This window comes from Musca vetustissima, unplaced genomic scaffold (genome assembly GCF_032173495.1).
Source record: "Musca vetustissima isolate MV318-11 ecotype Yass unplaced genomic scaffold, APGP_CSIRO_Mvet_v1 utg16949, whole genome shotgun sequence".
Classification (NCBI taxonomy): domain Eukaryota; kingdom Metazoa; phylum Arthropoda; class Insecta; order Diptera; family Muscidae; genus Musca; species Musca vetustissima.
In genome coordinates, this window is record NW_026874055.1 from 130,590 (window position 1) to 157,957 (window position 27,368).

Below are 27,368 nucleotides of genomic sequence, written 5' to 3' on the forward strand. Positions count from 1 at the left end.
CGGAAATATATCAATAATATATGTTAAATTTTTAGAAATTGGTACATATGGGTACACAAAAGATGCATTCTACGCAACTTTTGTGTATCCATCCAACTAATTAACCACATCGACGTATTGTTGGAGACTATAATTATTATAGAACCCAAAAACTCATCTGGTGCCTCCAAAAAAATAGTCAAATAATTAATATAAAAGCCAAATTTATATTTTTTTAATTTTTTATATTATTTAGGAACCATTTATTTAATATATCGTAAGTCAGTCTCTTAGAACAAAACTGGAGCTGGAGCGGCAGCATAAGTCAAGGGAGCAGAGTAAGCGAAAGGAGCAGCATAGGTGGAGGCGTATTTGGCAACAACTGGGGCAGAGTAGGCAGCGGCAACTGGGGTAGTGTAAGCAGCAGCGACTGGGGCAGCGAAAGTCTTAGCAACAATGGGAGCAGCAACAGTCTTAGCGACAACGGGAGCAACAACTGGAGCAGTGGCAATACCATTGTAGTTACGAGCAATATATTGGCTACTTGTGGCAGTCACAAAGGGAGCTGGGGCAGCAGCAACAACAGCAGCTGGTGCGGTATAAGCCAAAGGAGTTACCAAACCAGGTTTGGCAGCAGCACAGGCAATCATGGCGAAGATAACAACGGCCTACAAATATGTAAAATATATACTTTTTTTATTTCAAACCATTTAAATTTTCCAAAAATTTTAAACTTACGAATTTGAACATGTTGAGAAGATTTGATTTGTTGCGATTACTGTGAGAACACAAGAATATCTGATACCCTATTTGGAAATGAACTGAACTATTTATACATAATAGTTGTGGGTGATATGAGTTCCGTTATGTTCAATTCCATTGAATCATATTAATTCACGTTTTGTGCACAGTTACCAGACATGACGTTCATACAAACAACAAATGTTTTAGCACCTTGCTGTATTTAAAATGCATAACACATCATACCGGGGTCAAACATACGTCAATAGGAGGAATATCATGTGCACTGATCCACCAAAGGTATAATCCATGTTTGAGGATTTTAAGGGGACCCCCCCATTCTCGGGGTCAAAAATGTTGTTGATATAATTGGAATCTACACTAATTAAAGAATGTCCCTACAAAATTTCAAATAAAAATCTCAACAACTCTTAAAGATATAGCCGATTTATTGTGTCAGCATCAAGTGACGGCTGAAGGGTTTCTCAAAATTTAAACGAGTTTTTCTCTAAACATTTTTTTGCGAATGGCGGGCACGATAACTCAAAAACTAATAACCCAATCGACTTCAAATTTTTACACGTTTCTCTGTGAGTGTATAGCTATCGTATGAACTAGGATAAAGCCAATCGGTGAAGATCTTCCTTATTTTTTAACTTGGGATTTGGTAAAAAATCGGCGATTTTTCAAAAATATTTTTTCAAAGGTCCACCATTTTGTTAATTTTAGAGCGAAGTCAATAATCCTAGTTCATACGAGAGCCAGATGTGTACTCTTTCTAACACCGTTGGAATTTTCGGATTCCGATGTTCCAGTGAGGAGTTATCATGCCCGCCATCAAAAATAAGGACTTTTCTTTAATTACAAAAAACAACAACAAAACAATAACAAACATTTTTTGTAAATTATTTTTCTTAATTTTTAAATCTTCAAATATATATGTGTAAAGTTACAAACCTTAACAAGCATTGGTTTTGATTTACCAGCCCATTGAAAATCTTGAAAAATTAATATCGAGAATTGGGGGGGTTCCCTTAAAGTATAGTATATCAGAGATAAAATATGTTGTAGGACCAGACAGGCTAAAAAAACTTCGTTTTTTTTAATATAAATCATTTTGCAAAACCAATATGTGTAAATCGGGATGATATAAATGTAACTGAATCGAAAGCTAAAATCGAGCCTCAAGTCCTTCGATTCAACATAGGAAATTTTCCAAAAATTATTTGGATTTTTTTTTTATTTTTCTTTTAATGTGTGTCGTCCATAATCAGGTCTTGACATATGAAATCCAAATAATATATATCTACTAGCTGCATATTAAATATAAGCTCTAAAAAATGTTGTTGCCTGTGTGCACCATTGGGCCATAAAGGGTTAAAAGTGGTGCAGACATATATTCCATTTATATTTCTAACGGGTTCCTGATTGGGATTAAATTTTTAACTGTGCGGTATACCGAATGGCGTGTACCAAGGTTGCTTTAAATCGATTAGTCTCATTGTACGCAAATGACTCTAAATCTACCCGAATGAAATTAAATTTAGCATAGGTTCTAGAATGGCATTTGTATGGATTGATATTAGTAGGTTCACTTGTAGATAAAGATCACATATTTAAGTTCGTTCAATTTCATATCAATGTTCCTTGGAGGGAGCATCAATAGGAGGAATATCATGAGCACTGATCCACCAAAGGTATAATCCATATCAGAGGATTTGAAAGTATAGTATATCAAAGATAAAATATGTTATAGGACAAGACAGGCTAAAAATACTGCGTTTTTTTATATAAATCATTTTGCATAACCAATATGTGTAAATCGGGATGAGCCTCAAGACCTTCGATACAACAGAGGAAATTTTCCAACAATTATATTTCATATGTCCGAAATTTTGTAATTTTTTTGCGATGTTAATAGTCCTAATTCATGCCAGAGCAAGATGGTATGTGTATTTACAGTAATAATGCACAACATAACCCATATGTTGTGATTCGAATATTAATTAAAGATATTTGATTGGTTGAAATACCAACACAGTTTTCTTTGTACAACTCTTGTTTTCAGCTAGTGTAAACAAAAAAATAAATTAAAATATGTAAATTAAACATGACAGCAACTATTGAAAATCCAAGTTCCAGCTATAAATATAGTAGGTCATTTCCGAAAACGGTATCAGATATTCTTGTGTTCTCACAATAACCGCAAAATCTTATCAATATGTTCAAATTCGTAAGTTTAAACTTTTGGAAACTTTATTTGAATGAAATTAACAAATATATTCTTCATCTTTTGTAGGCCGTTGTTATCTTCGCCATGATTGCCTGTGCTGCTGCCAAGCCAGGTTTAGTTACTCCTTTGGCTTACACTGCACCCGCTGCTGTTGTTGCTGCCGCTCCTGCACCTTTCGTTACTGCCACAAGTAGCCAATATGTTGCCCGTAACTACAATGGTATTGCCACCGCACCAGTTGTTGCTCCCGTTGCCGCCCCTATTGTAGCTAAGACTGTTGCTGCTCCAATTGTTGCCAAAACTTTCGCTGCCCCTGTCGCTGCTGCATACACCACCCCACTTGCCGCTGCCTACTCCGCCCCTGTTGTTGCCAAATACGCCGCCACCTATGCTGCTCCCTTCGCTTACTCCGCTCCCTTGACTTATGCTGCTGCTCCAGCTCCAGTTTTGTTTTAAACTTTGAGACTGACATAGATGCGAATTAAGAAATAAAACACCTATAATACTATTTAAATATTAGTTGTTTAATTTAATAGATAAATACGACTCTTAGAAGATGTATATTGGAAATAATTGATTATATAAATTTTGAAGTGGGAAAAGTATTAGAATGAGTTGACTGCTCTTGACTTCGTCTTCTTAATAGATCTGGATCTGTGATGTCCAAATTCTCGATCAAATCATTTCTTTATTGATAAAGTATAGAAAGCTCAATTTTTGAAATATATCTAAGTATTGAAGAACTATTGGGATGTCCACAATATGAATCAAGTTGTTTACTACCTTTAAGTGTTATCATGACCACCAGCCAGCAAGATAGACAGGTGAATGGACTATTGTAAATCATCTACCAAAGTTATGTACTAGTCGATGTACTACTATGTCCGTCTGAGTCAATTTATGCTTGTCCGTCGGTCTGTCTGTCCGAGTATGTTAAATTGTAAACAAAGTACAGGTCGCATTTATGATCCGAATTGGATTAAATTTGGCACATCTCATTTATTTACCCCAAGAACGAAACCTATTGAAATTGGAAAAAATCGGTTCAGATTTAGATATATCTCACATATATTTTTATACTCTTCATCACACTGTGGTACAGGGTATTATGTGTTTGTGCATATGTTTGTAACAGGCAAAAATATTCGAAATAGACCCATGGTTCCTTTTGAGAATGTGCATAGAATCACTTTCTGAGTCGATTTATGCATGTCCGTCTGTCTGCCCGTTCGTCTGTCCGTCCATGTATTTTTGTTAACAATGTATAGGTCGCATTTATGACCCTATTTGGATGAAATTTGGCACAGGTCACTTAATTGGCCCAAGGACGAACCCTATTGCAATTTGGAAAAATCGGTTCAGATTTAGATATAGCTCGCATATATATTTTCGTCCGATTTAAGATAAATGGTGTACCAAAGTCCCTATATATCCTTCGATTTGCGCGAAACTTGACATAGCGTAATGAATAGGGTCTAGAATGGTGTCTGTTAAATTTCTTCAATATCGAGTCAAATTTAGATATAGCTCCCATAAATATTTTCGTCCGATTTAATGTATTTGGTGCACCAAAGTCCCTATATATATTTAGATTTGTACGAAATTTGGCACAGTGTACTAAATTAAGTCTAGAATAATCTGTGCTAATTTTCGTTCAGATTTAGATATAGCTTCCATATATATATATATATATATATATACGGTTTAAGGTAAATGGTGCCCCAGATGCAGACATAGCTTCCATTTATATTTCTAACTGATGTCTGATTCGGATTAAATTTTGAACAGTGCGGCATGCCGAATAGAGTGTAGCAATGTTACTTTAAATCGATTAGACCCATCGTACGTAAACGACTCAAAATATGCCCGAATGAAATTAACTTTAGCAGAGGTTGCAGAAAGGCATGTGTATGGATTGATGTTAGTCGGTTCACTTATAGATAAAGATCACATATTTAAGTTCGTTCAAACTGACATGAATTTGACGGTCCAGTCCGTCTTTACTACTTTCCTTGCTCGTTTTTAAGTGCTAACAATTTTAATGAGAATTTCCAGATCAAGTAAACATAATGCATTGTTCCAAGATTCAATCCAAAAAACACATTTTCAATATTTTTCACGTCGATCCCATTTTTGATTCATCGTAACATCTTTGTTTGCTTATTCCGATGTGTAGAGTTTGGTCAAATCGGATACTCACATTAGCTTCACTTTAAAGTGAAGTGAAGTGGACCGATAATCCTTTACATTCAACATGATCGAATTCACTGCTTTCTTCAAAATGTCGAAAATTTGGTGGGAGAGTTACCGGAAACATTGGACCGATAGTCTTTATTTTCGAACTTAATCTATCCGGTCACTTCTATACTCAAAATTTGTCCGTCTGACAAGGATTTGGTACAAAAACAATTATTTAAATACCCGATAGTTTGATGAGACACATTTTTGTCGTATAAAGTTGAGGGTAAGCCATAGCTTCACTTTTGGTCAGTTTTCACATTTTTGTTGAGGCCGGAACCATCTTTTTTAAAAACGTATTTAGTATTTCCATTTCGTAATCCGCAAAAAAGATTTGAAATAAAAAATCATATCATTTAAATATTATTGTATTTTTATTTCTTATTTCGTGTCTAATTCACAGCCTGTTTTTGTAAAATTCTAAACGAACGAATTCGAGTGACTTACGACCAAACCTTTGTTTATGTAAACAAATATTTTTTGATTCAAAACAAAAATAAATGACATATTCTTCAAAACCAAGGAGTTTGGTCGTAAGTCACTCGAATTCGTTCGTTTAGAATTTTACAAAAACAGGCTGTCAGTCTCAAAGTTTTTAAAACAAAACTGGGGCTGGAGCAGCAGCATAAGTCAAGGGAGCAGAGTAAGCAAAGGGAGCAGCATAGGTGGCGGCGTATTTGGCAATAACTGGGGCAGAGTAGGCAGCGGCAACTGGGGTAGTGTAAGCAGCAACGACTGGGGCAGCGAAAGTCTTGGCAACAATGGGAGCAGCAACAGTCTTAGCTACAATAGGGGCGGCAACAGGAGCAACAACTGGAGCGGTGGCAATACCATTGTAATTACGAGCAACATATTGGCTGCTGGTGGCAGTAACGAATGGAGCTGGGGCGGCGGCAACAACAGCAGCGGGTGCGGTATAAGCCAAAGGAGTAACCAAACCAGGCTTGGCGGCAGCGCAGGCAATCATGGCGAAGATAACAACGGCCTAATAAAGTTACAAATATTAATAAATCAGCACATTTGAATTTTCATCAAAAAGTTATCTTACGAATTTGAACATGTTGATAAAATTTGATTTGTTGTGATTACTGTGAGAACACAAGAATATCTGATACCCTATTTGGTAATGAACTGAACTATTTATACTTATTTTTTGTGTGGTATGAATTCCGTTATGTGTCATTTAATCGAATAATTTTAATTCGCGTTTTGTGTACAATGTTCAGACATGACGTTCATACAAACTACAATTATTTTAGTTTTAACTAAAATTCACAACACATCAAACCGGGGACAATCATATGTAAATATGAAAAATGTCATGTGCATTGATCTCCTTTAATCTATAATGAAAGATTTGATAGCCAGGCTAAACATATTCACCTAATTATATTTTTGATCAATTTGAGTCGCTAGATAATGGGATCAGAAATATTATCATAATGTTTATAGTATTCTAGATAAAAATTAATAATCTGGCATATGTTTATTTTTGGAAGTGAACCAAGAGAAATTTCAGTACATTTTACAGTTTTTCTTTGACAAAGGCGAAAATGCAAGCCAAGCGGCTAAAATTGTGAATGGTGTTTATGGTTCCGATACTATAACAGCCAATTATGTGCAATTTTGGTTTCGAAGATTCCGTTCAGGAATTTTTGATGTTAAAGATGCACCTCGCACAGGTAGGCCGGTTGTCGAAAATGTCGATAAAAGTCAGAGAAATTATCAAAGTTGGCCGGTCATCGAAAATTTCTTATCAAAAATTATTCATATTAGCCCATATTATTGAGTTTAACTTATATAACGGTATTTGGATATTTTGGTAACCATGGGTACGTTTTTAAACCAAATTTCGGTATTTTGAGGTTTTTGCCGCCTTTGCAATGGCTGTCATTTAGAACTCCGGTTCCATGTAAAGTAAAACATATTGCAAAATATATATACACTGCGTGTCAGAACTATAGACACACTTTTAATTCAATTGGTATGTTAGTTGAGAAATAAAATGGACCCATTATGTTATTGTACAAAATAAAAACCAGTGAGCGGAGCAGTATTATCGGACGGGGCCGACCATATAATACCCTACACAACTTCCACGAAAATCTAACATTTTGTTATTTGCAGCCTCTTGATACCCGACTAAAGGTCAACAAATATTAGCAATATTCAGTAGACGAGGGCTGTACTTGTCCAGATTCTCGTTACCGTGGTTTATGTTGTGATGTTGGGCTTTCAATTGTGGCCTATAGATTGAGTAAAAAAAAAACACAAAAAGTTAAGTTTTCGGTCCTCTTCTTGAACACAATATAAACTTCTCGGGTCTTGGTCCTTTAGGGGCAAATATATACGCCATAGAATACAAATTTTGTCATTATTCACACAAAAGTCAGGGTTGATTTGACCCGCTAAATATTGACCGATCTTTATCAAAACAAGCATGCTTCTTTTTTGGCCCGATCCACTTCTCCATGCAAAAATTCGAGGTGTTTGGGCCATAATTGCGGCCTCAGGAGCGACCAGAAAAACCGATAAAAATAAAGTTTTTGGTCCATTTCATCCCCTAAATATTAACCGATCTTTTCCACTATAGGGCACTTCATTGGCCACAACCCATTCTACATGCAAAATTTCGTGAAGATTGGTCCATAACTGTGGCCCGTATCGTGTTTACAAATTATAATGGACAGACGGACGGACGGACACACATGTCTAGATCGACTCAGCTAGTCGAAATATGACGATCGGTATACTTAAAGGTGGGTCTAGGACCAATATTTCGAGGCGTTACAAACTTTTGGAGCTGCACAAAGCTATAATACCCTGACAACATAGTTGTGTAGGGTATAATGATCAAAAACACATATTAGATATTCAACAAAAATAATTCATTTAGTCTTTATGCTTTCGCCTAATTCTGCACACTTTTACAAAATTAGATACATTTATTATTTTTAAACATAAATAAAATAAAATAATTGTAATCAATAATGTGTAGAGCTTCCCTTATGTTGAATATGTTAAAAAATTCTATCCATCATACTGCCTATCAAATTTTTTTTCACAAAATGATCATCGATTGACCGCCATTCATTGTTTTTAACCCCAAAAGAAGTAACTTTGAGAATAAAAACAGTTTGAAATTGGGGGTTTTCCGCATATGTTCTCGATTTGATTCTGGTTAGAATTTTGAATATTTTTTTATTTTAACCATTATTGAGTATGGCGACTTTTATGAACTGACGCGTTGTCCTAAAGAAAAACGAGTCCTTCATTGTTGCTGCTTTTCCAAAATGACAATAATTTGTCTTCCAGTACTTGAACGTACTCCATTGAATTAATTCGACAACTAGGAAATGCCAAATAAAGCATTCCGTCGCTATAAAATGCTCCCAAGACCATTAAGAAACAGGCACCGAAATTTCGTTATAAGAAATATCGTGGTCCTTCCGTAATCTTTCTAATCAATTGTGATCATTTTTTTTTATGAATATACATAGATCGATTTAGAAAGCCTTTCTACGTATATGCTTTATGTGAAAAATTGTATATAATTATCAACAAATATGCTCAACAGCAATTTAACTTTTCGTTGGAATGGTGCATTTACAGTAACGATGTACAATACTCCAAATTCTGTGATTTGAATACTAATTGAAGATATTTGATTGCTTCAAATAGAAAAATGTTTTCTACGTACAACTAGTGTAAACAAAAAGTAAAGTAAAATATTTAAATTAAACATGACAGCAATAATTCGAAATCCAAATTTCAACTATAAATAATGTTGATCATTTCTGAAAATGGTATCAGATACTCTTGTGTTCTCTCAGTAATCGCTACAAACCACAAATTATCAACATGTTCAAATTCGTAAGTTTAACTTTTTGGAAATTTTATTGGAATGAATTGTTAAAATATCTTCTTCGCCTTTTGTAGGCCGTTGTTATCTTCGCCATGATTGCCTGTGCTGCTGCCAAGCCTGGTTTGGTAACTCCTTTGGCTTATACCGCACCAGCTGCTGTTGTTGCTGCTGCCCCAGCTCCCTATGTAACTGCCACCAGTAGCCAATATGTTGCCCGTAACTACAATGGTATTGCTACTGCCCCAGTTGTTGCTCCCGTTGTCGCTAAGACTGTTGCTGCTCCAATTGTTGCCAAGACTTTCGCTGCCCCAGTCGCTGCTGCTTACACCACGCCAGTTGCCGCTGCTTACTCTGCCCCAGTTGTTGCCAAATACGCCGCCACCTATGCTGCTCCTTTCGCTTACTCTGCTCCCTTGACTTATGCTGCTGCTCCAGCCCCAGTTTTGTTTTAAAAACTTTGAGACTGCATTAAATACGATATAAGAAAATAATACCATCTAAGAAAAAAACTATACTAAACTAATATTGAAACTATATATGTTTGTAATTATTATCGTGATGATGAACTGGATACATAGGTAGGTATATATTATATACATTTTAAATCTGTGCAACATTATATCACTCAATTTTATATATTTCCCGATGGGTGGTATATCAAATTCGGCACTCTCGAAATAACTACTATTGTTACATTTTAATTTTTTAAAGGTTTTCGGTTCAGTCAGATTCATTCCGAGATTTATGAGTTCCCAAAATATTATATTAAACAAAGTTGGAAACTAGTCGGAACTCAATATGCTTCATATGAGATTACAAATTGTTCAGGAGTAAATTTATTGATCATAAACAAAAATTGACAATATTTAGTATTTTCAATGTCAGTTGGGAGACCTTATATAACGGTTCACCTCATTTCTGAATCAAATCGGGCATTATTTACAGTTTTTCATCTCTCCTACGAAAAATTATCAACAATGTATAGACCCAATATAACGGTAACCGCAATTATTGCTTTGAGATTTCAGACATGATGTGTGTTAAGTTTCCTGAAAATCGGTTCAGATTTAGATTTAGCTCCCATATACATTTTCGTTCGATTTAATGTAAATGGTGCACCGAAGACCCCTAATATCTTTCGATTTGCACAAAAATTGGCACAGTTTAATGAATTAGGTGTAGAATGATGTGTGTTAAGTTTCGTGGAAATCGGTTCAGATTTAGATATAGCTCCCATATATATTTTCTTCCGATTTAAGGTAAATGGTGTACCATAGACCCTTAATATCTTTCGGTTTGCACGAAATTTGGCACAGCGTAATGAATAAGGTGTAGAATGATGTGAGCTATGTTTCGTGGAAATCGGTTCAGACTTAGATATAGCTCCCATATATATTTTCGTCCCTTTTGAGGTAAATGGTGTACCAAAGTCCCTTAATAGCTTCCGGTTTGCAAGAAATTTGGCACTGCGTAATGAATTAGGTGTAGAATGATGTGTATTAAGTTTCCTGAAATCGGTTCAGTTTTAGATATAGCTTATATATCTGACCAAATGAAATGACATGCTTATTGATCCAATTTCATTTTACTGGTCCTTTAAAATGCGATTTCTGTTAGGATTCATCTGTCGAATATACCCAAAGTGGTGAAGGGTAGCATATAGTCGGCCTCGTCCGACTTATTTATTGAAGTCGCTTTAAATAATTTCGATCGATGTCTGAGGTTAGCCAAATTCACTACGTTTGTCCGATCGACTCTATGAACATTTTCAGACTCGGTTTAAAATTTATTGTAGGTTATTATAAGCTTCGAAGATGTGGAGGATATCGTTTCTATCCTTTGTAGTTTTATTACACCGTTTCTATCCTTTGTAGTTTTATTAATATTACAACAACGTCATTAACTCTTTCTGTGTCAAAACAAATTTTTGTCGGAATAAAAATCTTAAATTTTGTATTTAAGATCATATAAAGGCACATAGTTTAGAAAAAAAAAAAACAATTTTTATTTTAATCCTCGGACAATTTTGTGTGTCTTTTAGCAAAAACATAAACATCAATTGTAACGGCACATAGGATAACCGAAAAATCGCAAACAAAGAGAGTAATTTTAAATATCGAATATATTCGACAATAACACTGAAAGGGTTAAATAAACCAGTGAGCGAAGCAGTATAGTCGGACGGGACAACCATATGAAATCCTACACAACTACCATGGAGATGTGACTGAGATGCGGATCTATTTTCCGAGCCTGAGCAATACTTTGCGATCTTATCTTTCTCACCCTGAAATTTAAATCGTAAGATTCACATTTTCCCCTATATCCACATCCCCCCTACCTTGATCCCGACAGGAACTTCATGAAAAATTCCATAACAATCAGCGCTATATTCCGCCCTTATTGTTTGGTAATGGGTTACTAAATAATATCAGAATATGAGGAGATTTAAACATTACTGCTACATCCTAGTAGATACTTAACTGTAATTAGCATCAAATTAAAGGTCAAAAACTCCTCTTGGATGTACCATCCACTTATCGGATCTGTTTCCTTCTCAGCTATATTAAAAGGTGGGTCTAGGACCAATATTTCGTGGAGTTACAAACGCTTGGGGTCACATAAAACTATAATATCCTGACAACATAGTTGTGTAGGGTATATATTCTCATTTATTCTCAAACATCTCCATTAAAAGTTGGGTGTCAATTAAAAATATTTCAATTTTGTTCATTACGATTGTACTATTTAACGTACAACCTAAAACTAATTCCTATCAACACATTCAATATGGGTGGTATGTGTGAATCACAATATCTAACAAATTGGTGTAGGTCTTAAAATGAACCTATTAAGTATTCAGCTCACAATGGCGTCATTTGTTTTGATTATGGACAACAACGACTTCAACAGAGGCAAACACAGAAGTACTATGGAAAATTGAAATTAAATATTTGACCATAATAAAATTTTCAAGAACATTTTTGAAGGGTATCTCAACGGAAAAATATTAAAAAAAAACAAAGAACGGTTTGGACCTTCGACAATTTTTTGCTATAAATAAGAAATCAAAAGCTGAGGCTACTATCAGTTATCAATTACTTGAAGACTAAAGCAAATCCAAACACCTAACAAAATGTTCAAATTCGTAAGTTGAAATCGCCATTTTAAATAAAATCAAACAATTATTAATAATGATCTGATCATTCATTTTTAGGCCGTTGTCCTTTTCGCCATGTTTGCTTGCGCTGCCGCCAAGCCTGGTTTGGTTACCCCATTGGCCTACACTGCACCAGCTGCTGTTGTTGCTGCCGCCCCAGCACCCTTCGTTACTGCCACAAGCAGCCAATATGTTGCCCGTAACTACAATGGTATTGCTACAGCTCCAGTTGTTGCTCCCGTTGCCGCCCCTGTTGTAGCCAAGACTGTTGCCGCTCCCATTGTTGCCAAGACTTTCGCTGCCCCAGTCGCTGCTGCCTACACCACCCCAGTTGCTGCTGCCTACACTGCTCCTGTTGTAGCCAAATACGCTGCCACTTATGCTGCTCCTTTCACCTACTCTGCTCCTTTGACTTATGCCGCCGCTGCTCCAGCACCAATCTTCTTGTAAAATGTATCAACTGAAACGATCAAATCAATGACTCGAAATAAAAAAGAAATAATTTATTAAAACTAAAATTTACTTGTTTTTCTGTAACCTCTACTTCTAATCTTAAATGTCATTATGTCATTTTTATTCGAGGACTTCTATATAAATTTCAGGTATAACCATGAGTTGTTGTTGGCAGCGACCTGGAACAAGTAAAAACGTCTATCAATTCGGCCGAGCCGATTCTGTATTTTCAAAATTCCTTTAATCGTCCAGGGCCTTTACATGGGGACTATGTTATTGCTGTATATATTCTGAAAAATTAATGTTTCAAATTGCAAACACTCGGTTTGAAATTTGAAAAAAAAGAATCTAAAACGTACCGAAAATTATGCGAAAATCTAACTTTGCGTTATTTGCACCCTCTTGAAACCTGACTAAAGGTCAACAAATATTACTAATATTCAGTAGACGATTGTCCAGATTCTCTTTATCGTGGGTTATGTTGTGGTGTTGGGATTTCAATTGTGGCCTAAAGATCAACTCAAAAAAAAAAAATAATAATAATAAAAAAACACAAAATGTTAAGTTTTCGGTCCACTTCATCCCAAAATTATTATCTGATCATCACCGAGAGTTATAGGCGTTGTTCTTGACCATAACTGGAATCTCGTGGAAATTTTTAAAGCGATCAGCGCTATATTTCCGCCCTCTAGTGTGGTTTTGGGTTACTAAATAATGTCTGAATACGTAAGCACCTGTAAATATTTAAGTGTAGCTCCCACATCTGAGCACATACGACCATATAATTGGTATCAATTTAAAGGTCAACAACTCCTCTTGAAGATACTATCAACTTTTTGGGTCTAGGTCCTTCAGGGGCAAATTTATACGCCATAGAATACAAATTTTGTAATTTTTCACACAAAAGTCAAGGTTCATTTGACTCGCTAAATATTGAACGATCTTTATCAAAACAGGCATGCTTATTCTTTGGCCCGATCCCCTTCTCCATGCAAAAATTCGCGGTGTTTGGGCCATAATTGCGGCCTCTAGAGTGACCAGAAAATCAGGCAAAAATAAAGTTTTTGGTCCATTTCATCCCCTAAATATTAACCAATCTTTTCCAAAAACAATAGGGGTTTTCATTGGCCAGAACCCATTCTACATGAAGATTGGCCCATAACTGTGGCCTGTATCGTGTTTACAAATTATAATGGACAGACGGACGGACAGACACTCATGTCTAGATCGACTCAGCTAGTCGAGATATGACGATCGATATACTTAATGGTGGGTCTAGGACCAATATTTAGCGGCGTTATAAACTTTTGGGGCTGCACAAAGCTATAATACCCTGACAACATAGTTGTGTAGGGTATACAAATTATCCATATTGAAAAATTTCTGAAATGAAATGTTTTATTCACCAGATATACAATACTAGTACATTTGATTTTCTTCTCTAATCAGTTGTAATAGTACCATACACAAATATATTTTCTCCAATATTTATATATTTCTCATTAATCGTTCCAAGACCACTAAAATCCTTCATTTACATTACAGCAATTTTTTATGTCTGTATTCTCAATTATTTCCCCATGATATGATTGGGATCCCTTTCTCACTTCGATTAACATCGCTTGTATACCTGAGTATGATCCTTCTTAAATTTGAGTTGTGTGTTTTTTAATTGTTTCATTGCCAAGAAAAAATTCACAATAATGCATTATCACAGCATAATATGTTTACAGAACCTAGATATAGTATTGTTATTCTTAAGAAATCATGATCAAGTCCGAAGATAGGATTTGTGTCATTTGACTTAGTCATTGCCTCTATACATCCTCGAAATATATCAGCTATAATGATAAGCCACTACAGATTTCGGACTTTTATAACTTTTATTCCACAATCAGCATTTCTCTTTTGGATATCTCCCATATTGAATTCATAGTATTTTTCTTTAATTGTATTTGAATTTTTAAAATTAAAAAATCCAATTTTTATTTTTTTCACAAATTGACAAAATGGAATAATTAAAATGTCAAAATTTTTTCATTTTACACAAATTTTATTCCAATATGTAGATAATGGAGAGATGAAAAACAGCAGATGTTAGCGGAATTATTGAACTGGTGGTTTTTATCATTACTGATAATAACATAAAAGGACCAAAAATTATGAGTCGAACATTATCGATTTGGACCAATTTTGTTAATTCCTGGTCACTTAAGATTAGTATGTAATTATCTGCGTATCATACAAATTTGTATGAGCCGATTTATTTAAGATATTCAAATATATGCATAGAAAATTAATATTAGCTCAGTGGTATGATTACTGTTGATGCTTTAATTCCTCGTCATCGCGGAATTTTCGAAGTTTATCTTGCCTATCTTACTTACATATATCATCATTGTTCCAAAATGTATTCTCATCGGAAGAAGCGTATTTGCTTCCATGTTATTCAACTAAATTTTCAAGTCGCTACATGTAACCTATCTTAAAAAATGAACATACAAATATACATACATTATTTGAAATAAACATACATAGTATGTACATATGATTACTTTTGATGCTATAACTCCTCATCCAGGCGGATTTTAAAATTTTAACTAAACTATGTTACTTCAATGGGATCGCTTGATGCCCTGTGAACATTTTATTAAAATCTGTTCAATGGTTTTGACCCCGAGAATGGGGGGGGGTCCCCTTAAGTTCTGTTCAGTGGTTTCGGCGTCTATCGGTAACATACAAACAAACAAATTTTTTTCTATTTTATATATGGGCAATATTGCCAATTTTTTAATATTCCATTTTCAAAATTGGTCGTAGACCCACCTTTAAGTATACCGATCGTCATATCTCGACTAGCTGAGTCGATCTAGACATGTGTGTCCGTCCGTCCGTCCGTCCGTCCGTCTGTCCATTATAATTTGTAAACACGATACAGGCCACAGTTATGGACCAAACTTCACGAAATTTTGCATGTAGGATGGGTTCTGGCCAATGAAGACCCCTATTGTTTTTGGGAAAGATCTGTTAATATTTAGGGGATGAAATGGACCAAATACTAAATTTTTGTCGGTTTTTCTGGTGGCTCCAGAGGCCGCAATATTGGCTCGAACATCTTGAAATTTTGCATGGAGTAGTGGATCGGGCCAAAGAATAAGCATGCCTGTTTTCATAAAGATCGGTCAATATTTAGCGGGTCAAATGGACCCTGACTTTTGTGTGAAAAATTACAAAATTTTTATTCTATAGCGTATATATTTGTCCCTGATGGACATAGACCCGAGAAGTTGATTTTATATCCAAGAGGAGTGGTTGACCTTTAAATTAATACCAATTATATTGTTGTATGTGCTCGGATGTGGGAGTTACACCCAAATATTTACAGGTATCTCCGTATACGTATATTATTTAGTAACCCATTACCATACTGGAGGGCGGAAATATAGCGCTGATCGCTTTGAAATGTTCCATGAGGTTCCAGTTATGGTCAAGGACAACGCCTATAATTTTCGGTGATGATCAGATAATAATTTTGGAATGAAGTGGACCGAAAACTTAATTTTTTGTGTTTTTTTCGTGTCGATCTTTAGGCCACATTGAAAGACGAACATCAATATATTATTTATTAACCATTACCACACTAGAGGGCGGAAATATAGCGCTGATCGCTTTGAAATGTTCCATGAGGTTCCAGTTATGGTCAAGGACAACGCCTATAATTTTCGGTGATGATCAGATAATAATTTTGGAATGAAGTGGACCGAAAACTTAATTTTTTTGTGTTATTTTCGATGTCACTGTGAGGTGCTGATCTATAGACGGAATAAACTCCGCAAAAAAAGCCGAAGGAATCTGGACAATAGCTGTACTTCGCCGAAAAAATTGGCATATATAATAATAATACTAAGTATACGAAGTATAGAATTCGGAAAATATGTCACATTTGTGAGGTGCTGTTTATCTTCCAATCCATATATATTTTGCGAAATTTCATTTGACGGGCTAAGATGTGCCACACGTTACATTGAAGTACCCAAAAAATCGTAAAACGCGAATAATTTGCGAAAACTCCATATATCCGATTCCGGTGTGCGATCTATACCGATTTCAAGGCTCGGAATAAACATCCGCAAAAAATCCGTATCATATATTGAAGCAAAATAGCGGAAATGATACACAGAAAACGCAAATAAATCCGCGATATTTTCAAAAAAAATTTTTGCCAAATTTCGTGTTTTTGGAAGGCCAGTTCCCGCCGTTCTAGTAGATGGATTTTCACGAAGAAGATTTTATATCATCCGAAACGTAAATAACCTTATTGATTGCGGGTACCCATATCATTCAGTTGACAGATCTAAAAATTTGGCCCGAAAAATAGGTTTTTTAGAAGTTTGATCGCACAAAATTCGCACCTTCGGATGAATATTACTCTGAAGCTGTGCATACTACATACACAAAATACATATCAAATTACGCAGATTCGCGACTACAATAATCTTATAATCGACTTTTAGAAATTCCTGTTTGCGTTTTAAAGCTAGAAGTAAAATTCAAAAAACACTCAAAATCGAGCTTCAAAATGTCAGCATCATTTAAAGGTAGATGCAGTTACAATTTTGAAAAATGATACATAAGGGGCGTAGTCCTCATTTTGTTGGCTTCTAGTTTTACTTTGACACGAAGACAGTGAAATGAGTGGCTTAATCACAAATCGATAGAGAACATAAAAAAACTGGTTCGCCTCAACCTGTTTTTACACATTTTTTACATTAAAGTAGACACAGCTTCCACCAGAATAACGTTTGGAGGTCAATACCATGAGCAGTTTGCCACGACAGACCAATTAACCCAAAACTATTCACTTGTTTTCATATACTTAAGTAATTCCCGAGTTATAAAGGGGTGAACCTCCGCTTCAGCTATGTTAAAAAATTGGCAATATTGCCCATATATAGATGACTAGACTTTTAAAATACAATATACATAACTATCATTGTACTGTGACTTCTGCGGATCTATAGTAATACTAGACAATACTTTAATATGAGGGCCAATTAAACATCTTTTGACATGTCCATCCAGTTCGGATATGAACTTTTCAACCGATTTGTTATTGGATTAAAAGTCCAAAGCTCATCTTACAAATTTAGGCCATAAGATGTAAAGTTTGTAATTTTACACTCAATATTTTTGGTCTATTTGCCCCGCAATATGGTATTCCGTTGAGGATGACATTCAAAATATTTAAAATTAAAATAGGGTTCCTAGGAGAAAAATCATGTTATGATAGTACCTTTTAAATACTGAAAAATACCTGAGAAAAATATGATTTTAATGCTCAAAGTAACTAATAGTAGCACCACCATTATATACCAAAACTTAGACCGATATTTATACTTTGGTAGATTACAGTTAATTCTGTTAAAAAAAAAACGTGTCCAAAAATTTCCAAAATACCAACCTAGTTCAATATTAATAATTGTTATACAAGGATGTGCGGTACAATTAGACCCCAAAATACCAAATTACAGCATTTGAAAAACATGTCCAAAACTCCAAAAATCCCGCTTATTGGGGTTACCGTTATATGGGGGCTACCCTGAAACTTAAGTCAATAATTGTAATTTTTTGTAGTGAAATTTGACACCCAATGAAAACTTTAAATAAAAAATTGCACCCAATTCGGGTGAAAAGTGTGTCCAAAATACCGAATATTGTGTTATATGGGGGCTACCCTAAAACATAGGCCAATATTAATAATTTCAGTACGGAGATGTACGATTCAAATAGAACCCAAGTGCTAAATTACAACCAATCCAGATGAAAAACGCGTCCAAATCGGCCAAAGTTGGGGGGGGGGGATCCACACCAAAAGGTGGACCTATGTAAAAGGTTGTGATGTTGGGGTCATAATTGTGGCCTCTAGTACGACCAGAAATCCAATTCATTTGCTAAATATTAACCTATCATTATCAAATTTTTGCCAGAACCGGGCTTCAAAATTTCACGGCAATTGGGTTGCTCTTTACGAAGAATTATATATAGACCTACATGTCTATATCGATTCAGACAGTGGTATTATCGGTATACTAAAATATTGGTCTAGGTGAAATATAATATAACAATTGGCCGTGTTACAAAATCTCTGGGGTTACACAGACTTGTAACATCCTCCCAAGGGAATACAAATCTACAGTCCTTGGAAAAGTATTTAAAAACTAAACTCTTTAGTACCTAATTATTCGAAAAGAACACGCCATTTTGCTTAATTATTCAAAAAAAAAAAAAGAAAAAAACTCGCATATAATCCCCAATTATTAAAAATAAAACTACTCCTATAACCCAGGGGTTATAAATAATTATTTATAACCCATGCCCCTGAAAAATATTGAAACAAATTTGACATCTTTAATAAATTAATAGTTTATTTCGGAACAGATCGAACACATTGAAGTCGAAAGAATTTACAAGAAGACAGGAGCTGGAGCAGCAGCGGCATAAGTCAAAGGTGCAGAGTAAGCAAAGGGAGCAGCATAAGTGGCAGCGTATTTGGCAACAACTGGAGCTGAGTAGGCAGCGGCAACAGGGGTGGTGTAAGCAGCAGCGACTGGGGCAGCAAAAGTCTTGGCAACAATGGGAGCGGCAACAGTCTTGGCTACAACAGGGGCAGCGACGGGAGCAACAATTGGAGCAGTGGCAATTCCATTGTAGTTACGGGCAACATACTGACTGCTGGTGGCAGTCACAAATGGAGCTGGGGCAGCAGCAACAACAGCTGCGGGGGCGGTGTAAGCCAAAGGAGTAACCAAACCAGGCTTGGAAGCAGCGCAAGCAATCATGGCGAAAAGGACAACAGCCTGTAACAAAAATATTGGTTAAGCATAAATTATGTTCCTTTTTTAAAAATTAAAACTACTTACGAATTTGAACATTTTGGTTTTTAGGTTTGTGTGTGTTTTGGACTTCAAGTGAGTGATAACTGATGGCATTACAATTACTTTGTTCATATTTATAGTATGGACAGTCAACTAATAAAAATGGCCCCGTATTTTTGGTCTGCCCTTCAAAAATGTTCTTGAATTTTTCTTTTTTTTAATGATCAATAAACTGAGTACTTTATTATTATTTTAAAATTGTTTGTTAGTATGTTGATGGTGGTAAATACAAGTAGCCATTTAACGTAAACAAAGCTGTTATGTACGGCATTCGTAATATTAATACGAGCTGGTTAATTTAATATTCTGTTGGTTAAAGAGCTACACCAATTGAAATTTTGTTGTGTGCGTCGTGATTCACTTAATTGAGACATTGAGACTTCCCCTAAAAATAAACGGTAGCCTTAAGGGTGATTCTTGCTAGAATGTAGTTTATGTATTTATTTAATGTTTATTCTTTTTTCATGGAAATGGACTAAAATATTTGAATAAAATAACGGCACATCTGAAGAGGTTATTTTTACCTATAAATAATTTGATTACATATCGGAACAATCACATACTACAACTAAATCAATATGTTCAAATTAGTAAGTATTAGAACGCAGGAATAAAATTGAGGATTGAAAATAAATCACAAAATTTTAATCCTTTTTGTAGGCCGTTGTCCTTTTCGCCATCATTGCCTGTGCTGCTGCCAAGCCAGGTTTGGTTACACCCTTGGCTTATACCGCTCCAGCTGCTGTTGTTGCTGCCGCTCCTGCACCTTTCGTTACTGCTACCAGTAGCCAATATGTTGCCCGTAACTACAATGGTATTGCCACCGCCCCTGTTGTTGCCAAGACTTTCGCTGCCCCAGTCGCTGCTGCCTACACCACCCCTGTTGCTGCTGCTTACTCTGCCCCTGTGGTAGCCAAATACGCCGCCACATATGCTGCTCCTTTCGGCTACTCCGCTCCTTTGACTTATGCTGCTGCCCCAGCCCCTGTTTTCTTGTAAAACCAAAACCATTGGAAATGATCTCGAAATTAAAAAATAAATAAATCATATGTTTAAGTGAAAACTCAATTGAAGAACTTAATTGTCTTTTCATAATGAACAACTCGGATCTTCTAAGTCATATATTTCTATTTGTCGATATACCAAATGGTGACCCCGTTTATTCCAATATCAATAGCTAACAGTAGCAGGTAAAAACGTCGTTATCGATCGTTCGAGATCTTTACATGGACTTATGTCTTCTGGAATTGGCTAGAAAATTAAAGGAAAGGAGATAGACACATGGTTCTTTTGAGAATATGCATAGAATCACTTTCTGAGTCGATTTATGTATGTCCGTCTGTTGGTGTTAAATTGTAAACAAAGTACAGGTCGCATTTATAATCCGATTTGGATGAAATTTTGTACAGCTTATTTGTTTGGCCAAAGACGAACCCTATGGAAATTGGGGAATGCCGGTTTATATTTAGATATAGCTCCCATATATATTTTCGTCCGATTTTATGTAAATGGCGGGCCAAAGCCCCTATATATCTTTCGATTTGCACGAAATTTGGCATATCATTTTGAAAAAAGTCTACAACGATGTGTGCTAAGTTTCGTTAAAATCGGTTCAGATTCAGATACAACTCAATTATATATATTTCCGTCCGATTTAATAGAAATGATGCACCAGAGTCCCTAGATATCTTTCGATTTGCACGAAATTTGGCACAGCGAACTGAATTGAGTATAGAATGATGTGTGCTAAGATTTAGTTATAGCTCCCATTTGTATTTTCGATGGATTATAGGTAAATGTTGTACCGGTTGACACGAAACGTATCAAATTGAGACTAGAATGACGTTATCTGTTTTTTAAATTGGTGCAGATTTACATTAATTTGTTCCATTATACGCAAACGACTCTAAACTTGCCAGAATTATTAAATTTAGCAGGTTCCAGATCAAATATTCATGCTTGTTCAATGACATGTCAATGTTCTTTCGAAAAGGCGTTGCCTGTAAGGAGACATTTCTAAAAAACCTATTTTTCGGGCCAAATTTTTAGATCTGTCAACTGAATGATATGGGTACCCGCGATCAATAAGGTTTTTTACGTTTCGGATGATATAAAATCTTCTTCGTGAAAATCCATCTACTAGAACGGCGGGAACTAGCCTTCCAAAAACACGAAATTTGGCAAAAAATTCCGCTTCAATAAAAGACCTCATACGGATTTTGATCTTTTTCGAAAAGAGAACTTTAAAAACTTCAGCCGAAAGAGAGATGTACGCAATTTATCTCAAAAATAGATTGTGCTGGCACATCCATGGTTCTTATTTCGAGTTATTTTTTTAGGGTGCACACGGAAATCGGATGCGCGTTAATGGCATATGGAGTTTTGGGAAATTATTCGCGTTTTACGATTTTTTGGGGACTTCAATGTAACGCGTGGCACATCTTAGCCGTCAAATGAAATTTCGCAAAATATATATGGATTGGAAGATAAACTTCAGTACTTCCTGGAAACCGCATGCGCATCAAATGATTTTGAGAATTACGCGATTTACACGCAATTTAAAATGTATATTTCATAATATTATTTTATTTTAAGATTTATTCCTATTTATAGAATTCTAAGATTTATCGGAAGGGTCTTGATATAATCCGCAAGGCGTATACTTATACACAAAAAGTGATTATTATTATATATGTATAATTTTCGGCGAAATTCGGGTAAAATAGCAGAATAACCCCAACATTTTTTTCTGAAATTTCTTGTATACAATTAAAAAAAATAAATATGTATGATGACATTATTTTTTCGAACCAAAAACAAATATTTTTCCTCAATATCTTGTTTTGTTGTCGCTATGATTTAGAAACAGCTACACGGACTTGTGTGATTTTGATATCATTTGATTCACCATGGTGTTTAGATTATGTAGATATTTTTAAATTAATTTTCAGGTGTGTGTATGTTATTAATATAATGAAAATATTGATGTAATCTGGTATTTTTTTTTATTTTTCTCATATTTCGCGAATATGTGCAACTTTATCGTGATTATTATAATATATTAATATTCTTATTTTACGGAGGAAGATATATATCAACGTTTTTGGTCAATATAATAAACGGCGTAATTTTAAGATTTTTTTTCTTATGTCCAAAATTAAAACCTCGATAACTTTTGCGCGCATCAACCAAAAATTTGATCCCGAACGGTTTCGGAGTCAGAACATTTTTCTCTATATGTGTACCAAAAATCATTGATGTGCCACAAAAACAAAAAGGCTGATTTTTTGAAAATGGAATATTAAAAAATTTGCAATATTGCCCATATATAGATACACATTAAAAAGACAATATTTATACGTTGGTGGTTCGTCAAATTTTTCGTTTATTTGTCATCAGAAGTTCAATTTAAAAGAAAGCTGGAGCAGCGGCATAAGTCAAAGGTGCAGAGTAAGCGAAAGGAGCAGCATAAGTGGCAGCGTATTTGGCAACAACTGGAGCAGAGTAAGCGGCAGCAACTGGGGCGGCGAAAGTCTTAGCAACAATGGGAGCAGCAACAGTTTTGGCTACAACAGGGGTGGCTACGGGAGCTACAACTGGGGCGGTGGCAATACCATTGTAGTTACGGGCAACATATTGGCTACTGGTGGCAGTAACGAAAGGTGCAGGGGCGGCAGCAACAACAGCAGCGGGAGCGGTGTAAGCCAAGGGTGTAACCAAACCAGGCTTGGCAGCAGCACAGGCAATGATGGCGAAGATGACAACGGCCTAAAATAAAGTACAGCATTTATTATTTTTTAAAATTTATTTGGCTGGCTATTGTTTCTTTCAACTTATAACATTAGCATATTGTGTTCAGTTGGTATGTATATGTATGTGTATCCTACGTACTACTGTGTAAGTATTAATCACATAATTAATTTAACGTAATTTTTGTTCTTGAAATTTTGGAAAAAAAAACCTTTCAATGGATTTTTTCGAATTCCAGTCAAGAACAGAGTAGTACACTTCTGCGGGTATTTGCATCCATTTATATAAATAGGATAATAAACGCTTATTATGATTGTAAAATTAGTCAACCAGGCTGACTGATATTCTAGCTTCGATTACTAGAGACATCTTTCGTGATAATATATATTAAAATAAAAAGAGTAAAGTGATTGCTGACTGATTTAACAATCCATCAACGCACGAAACGGCTGAAGCTAGAATTATTAAATTTGAGGTAAGAGTCACTCTTAGTCCGAAAGTGTCAGTAGGATTTTTGGAAATTCGTGCTAGAACGGCACGAAAAGTATTGATTATAATACCATTTGTATTAGGTTGGAAAAAATCCATTATTTTTATATGAACTATAGGAATTTATTTAACATGCTTCCGAATGTCCGATATGGACCAAATATGCACCGTTTTGTTTGTTGCCATTTTAAAGGTCAACTTCGATTATTTCTCCGATTTTATCGACATTTTCTACGACCGGCCTACCGGTGCGAGGTGCATATTTAACATTAAAAAGTCCTGAGCGGAATCTACGAAATCAAAATTACACATAATTTCCTGTTACAGTATCGGGACCATAAACACCATTCACTTTAGCTGCTGTTGTCAAAGAAAAACTGTAAAATGTATCGAATTTTCTCTTTGTTCACTTCCATTTTTAACACACTGCAATTCACAACTAAATGCTCCAACAAAAACAGCAAAATACTGTTTTTTACTGCGATATGTCACCCTTCCAACGAGCATAAATCTGAAATTGTTTAATCGATACTTTACGAAAAAATAATGCATCTCTTAGGTTGGAGAAACCTAATATTTGGCGAATCGGTAAAAGTGGAGCTTTTAAATTTGGAATTGGGTCATTTATGAAGTACAGGGCGGAAGAAACAAAGAGTGTTTTGGAAATTCGAACTATAAGTATCCGAAAAGAACTAAAAAGGTACTAAATTCATTACAATTTCGTAGCATGTGAACGGAATGAATCAAGGTTGAGAAGTAGGGTCGATGTAAACGAAAAGGTACTAAATTTGGTATAATTTGAGTTTAAAGGAACAGATGGAGCTGCATGGATTGGGATATGTTGTAGAACGTTTTGGAAATTCGTACTAATGTGTAGGGGAGAGGCACCTTTGAACATTTCTTGCTTTCAAACCTTATACATTTGTCATTCCGTTTGTAACTCATTGAAATATTCATTTCCGTCCCTATAAAGTATATATATTCTTGATCCGGGTAAATTCGATCTAGCCGCGTTCGTCTGTCCGTCCGTCGGTCTGTTGTAATTACCCTATCTTCTGAAGGAATTGATATAGGGTGCTGAAATTTGGCACAGGTTTGTCTTTTGTCTGCAGGCAGGTCAAGTTTGAAGATGGGATATATCGGTCCACGTTTAGGCATATCTCCCATATAACGGTACCCCCCAATTATCGGTATTTTGCGGTTCTTGAGCTCGTTTTTCAACCGAATACGCTGAAATTTGGTACATTGAGTTCTTATTGGGTACTAAATGTCTTCACAAAAAATTATTATTATAGGTCCACTTTTTCTGGTAGTCCCCATATAACGGTAACTCCTAATTTTTAGTATTTTGGGTGTTTTAATCGTTTTTTTTTTCCACCGAATTGGCTGTAATTTAGTATTTTTAGTTCTTATTAAGTTCCAAATCTCTCCACAAGAAATAATATAAGGGTACCCCCAATTTTCGTTATTTTGGGGTTCTTGAGCACGTTTTTCAGCCGAATTCGCTGCAATTTGGTATTTTGTAGTCGTATATGGTAACAAATCTCTCCACCAAAAATTATTAATATTCGCCCCCTTTTTGGGGTAGTCCCCATATAACCCCATTTTTATACCCTCCACCATAGTATGGAGGGTATATTAATTTTATCATTCCGTTTGTAACTCATCGAAATATTCATTTCCGACCCTATAAAGTATATATATTCTTGATCAGGGTAAAATTCTAGGACGATCTAGCTATGTCCGTCCGTCTGTACTTCCATTCGTCCGTCTGTCCGTCCTTCTGTTGTAATTACACTATCTTCTGAAGGAATTGAGATAGGGTGCTGAAAATTTGCATACGTTTGTCTGATCTACATTTTGTCGACAACCGAAAAGGCTAGGAAAAGTTATTTACGATGCTAGAGAACAATATTACTATATAAGCAAAATAGGTTGCTGGTCGGAAAACTTTAAGCCGAGAATTTATGAGCGCTGTTCAGAGGTACCCCCTCTCCACTACTAAATGGTACTACATTTGTTATAATTTGGATTTAGGTGATTAGATCGATGAAGTTTGGGAAATTCGTACATATGTGTACTAACTTTGAATTTGGGTGGACTGAAATCCTGAAATTTGAAAATGGTTTTGGCTGAACCTATAGAGCTCGAATCATGAACTGTTGAATTAGTTTTGGAAATAAGTAAAGTTAATATATTCTACCAAATTTACTATAGAACTAGATTTCTAGTTCTATAGTAGGGTGGTAGGGCTCTCGAGTTTCCCTATTTGAAAAATAAGAGCGCGGACAAAATGTTCGAAAAAGAGGAAGTCTTTACTCTAAGAGTGAAATGGACTGGAAATATAAAATTTATTTTTCCCAATTTGTGTGTCCGTTTGTGTTCCTAGAGTAGCAAACGGGTTTCGATGTTGTTGTACTGATCTGGTCATATAAGAAATTTACTTTATACAATAATAAAAGTAGTTTGATTATTAAATATTTCACAAGAGGTCAAATGGCCGATTTTAGGCAATATAGGGGAGGGGAGGAAGCAGGTGTTATGAATAATAAACGTGGTTCTATGTGATACAAAAAGTCACAAAATTTTAAAAAGCTGTGTCATAATATACACAATTGTTTCTGTACTTGAAATTGAAAAACGGTCAAAATGACCGCTTTCGGCAATCTAGTGTTAATATAGCATATGCTGTCTTCACACTGATTTACAACATTATCATCCATTTGTAAAATGTTGTGGTTTGTCAATTATAAGTTTGGTCCTAGAGAAAATAAAAAAAAATTAATATAAAGGATTTGGTAAATATTACCCGAGGTTTTATCAAAATCTGAACCGATTATCATCAATAGGGTGTGTCCTTATGCCAATAATAAATACAGCCTGTACAAAGTTTAAAAATACTTTAACTAAAAGATGATTTGCAGAATAGAGTTTCGTCACTCCAATTTCGATTATTCAGATTCCGATATAACTATTGTTTATCAGATTTAAGATAAATATACCAATTACAGTTAAACCATCCCCTTACATTCCCACCCCACAGGTTAAACTTAGTAATAAAATTCAACAACAAAATATATATACTTTATGGCTCGTCAATTATTTCGTTTATTTGTCATCAGAAGATCGATTCAAAGAAAGCTGGAGCAGCGGCATAAGTCAAAGGTGCAGAGTAAGCAAAAGGAGCAGCATAAGTGGCAGCGTATTTGGCAACAACTGGAGCAGAGTAAGTGGCAGCAACTGGGGTGGTGTAAGCAGCAGCGACTGGGGCAGCGAAAGTCTTGGCAACAATGGGAGCGGCAACAGTCTTAGCTACAACAGGGGTGGCAACGGGAGCAACAACTGGAGCGGTGGCAATACCATTGTAGTTACGGGCAACATATTGGCTACTGGTGGCAGTAACGAAAGGTGCAGGAGCGGCAGCAACAACAGCAGCTGGAGCGGTGTAAGCGAAAGGAGTAACCAAACCGGGCTTGGCAGCAGCACAGGCAATGATGGCAAACAGAACAACGGCGAATTTGAACA

General features: G+C 35.6%; 5 protein-coding genes and 1 pseudogene across 5 annotated transcripts; 2 read left to right on the forward strand and 4 right to left on the reverse strand.

Moving 5' to 3' along the window:
- Positions 1 to 269: 269 nt before the first annotated feature.
- Positions 270 to 6,170, reverse strand: LOC133330627 (cuticle protein 38-like). Its single transcript, XM_061539057.1, has 3 exons — positions 5,792 to 6,170; positions 718 to 785; positions 270 to 647 (listed from the first exon to the last, which is right to left on the reverse strand). Exons 1-3 carry the CDS (start codon positions 6,156 to 6,158, stop codon positions 270 to 272), a joined length of 813 nt encoding a protein of 270 aa, XP_061395041.1. The 5' UTR covers positions 6,159 to 6,170.
- Positions 6,171 to 9,052: 2,882 nt separating this feature from the next.
- On the forward strand, positions 9,053 to 9,543 carry LOC133330701 (cuticle protein 70, isoforms A and B-like). Its single transcript, XM_061539110.1, has 2 exons — positions 9,053 to 9,064; positions 9,131 to 9,543. Exons 1-2 carry the CDS (start codon positions 9,053 to 9,055, stop codon positions 9,506 to 9,508), a joined length of 390 nt encoding a protein of 129 aa, XP_061395094.1. The 3' UTR covers positions 9,509 to 9,543.
- A 2,649-nt stretch (positions 9,544 to 12,192) lies between these two features.
- On the forward strand, positions 12,193 to 20,603 carry LOC133330643 (cuticle protein 38-like). The gene is made up of 3 exons (XM_061539060.1): positions 12,193 to 12,204; positions 12,274 to 12,648; positions 20,265 to 20,603. The coding sequence occupies exons 1-3, from the start codon at positions 12,193 to 12,195 to the stop codon at positions 20,601 to 20,603; spliced, it is 726 nt and encodes a 241-aa protein (XP_061395044.1).
- Positions 19,134 to 19,601, reverse strand: LOC133330689 (calphotin-like). Its single transcript, XM_061539100.1, has 2 exons — positions 19,590 to 19,601; positions 19,134 to 19,526 (listed from the first exon to the last, which is right to left on the reverse strand). Exons 1-2 carry the CDS (start codon positions 19,599 to 19,601, stop codon positions 19,134 to 19,136), a joined length of 405 nt encoding a protein of 134 aa, XP_061395084.1.
- A 2,409-nt stretch (positions 20,604 to 23,012) lies between the features above and the next one.
- On the reverse strand, positions 23,013 to 23,378 carry LOC133330655 (cuticle protein 70, isoforms A and B-like; annotated as a pseudogene).
- Positions 23,379 to 26,961: 3,583 nt separating this feature from the next.
- On the reverse strand, positions 26,962 to 27,363 carry LOC133330666 (calphotin-like; the record flags this gene model as incomplete). The annotated part of the gene is made up of 1 exon (XM_061539080.1): positions 26,962 to 27,363. A coding segment is annotated over one exon (402 nt), but the record flags the coding sequence as incomplete, so codon positions are not given.
- Positions 27,364 to 27,368: the final 5 nt, after the last annotated feature.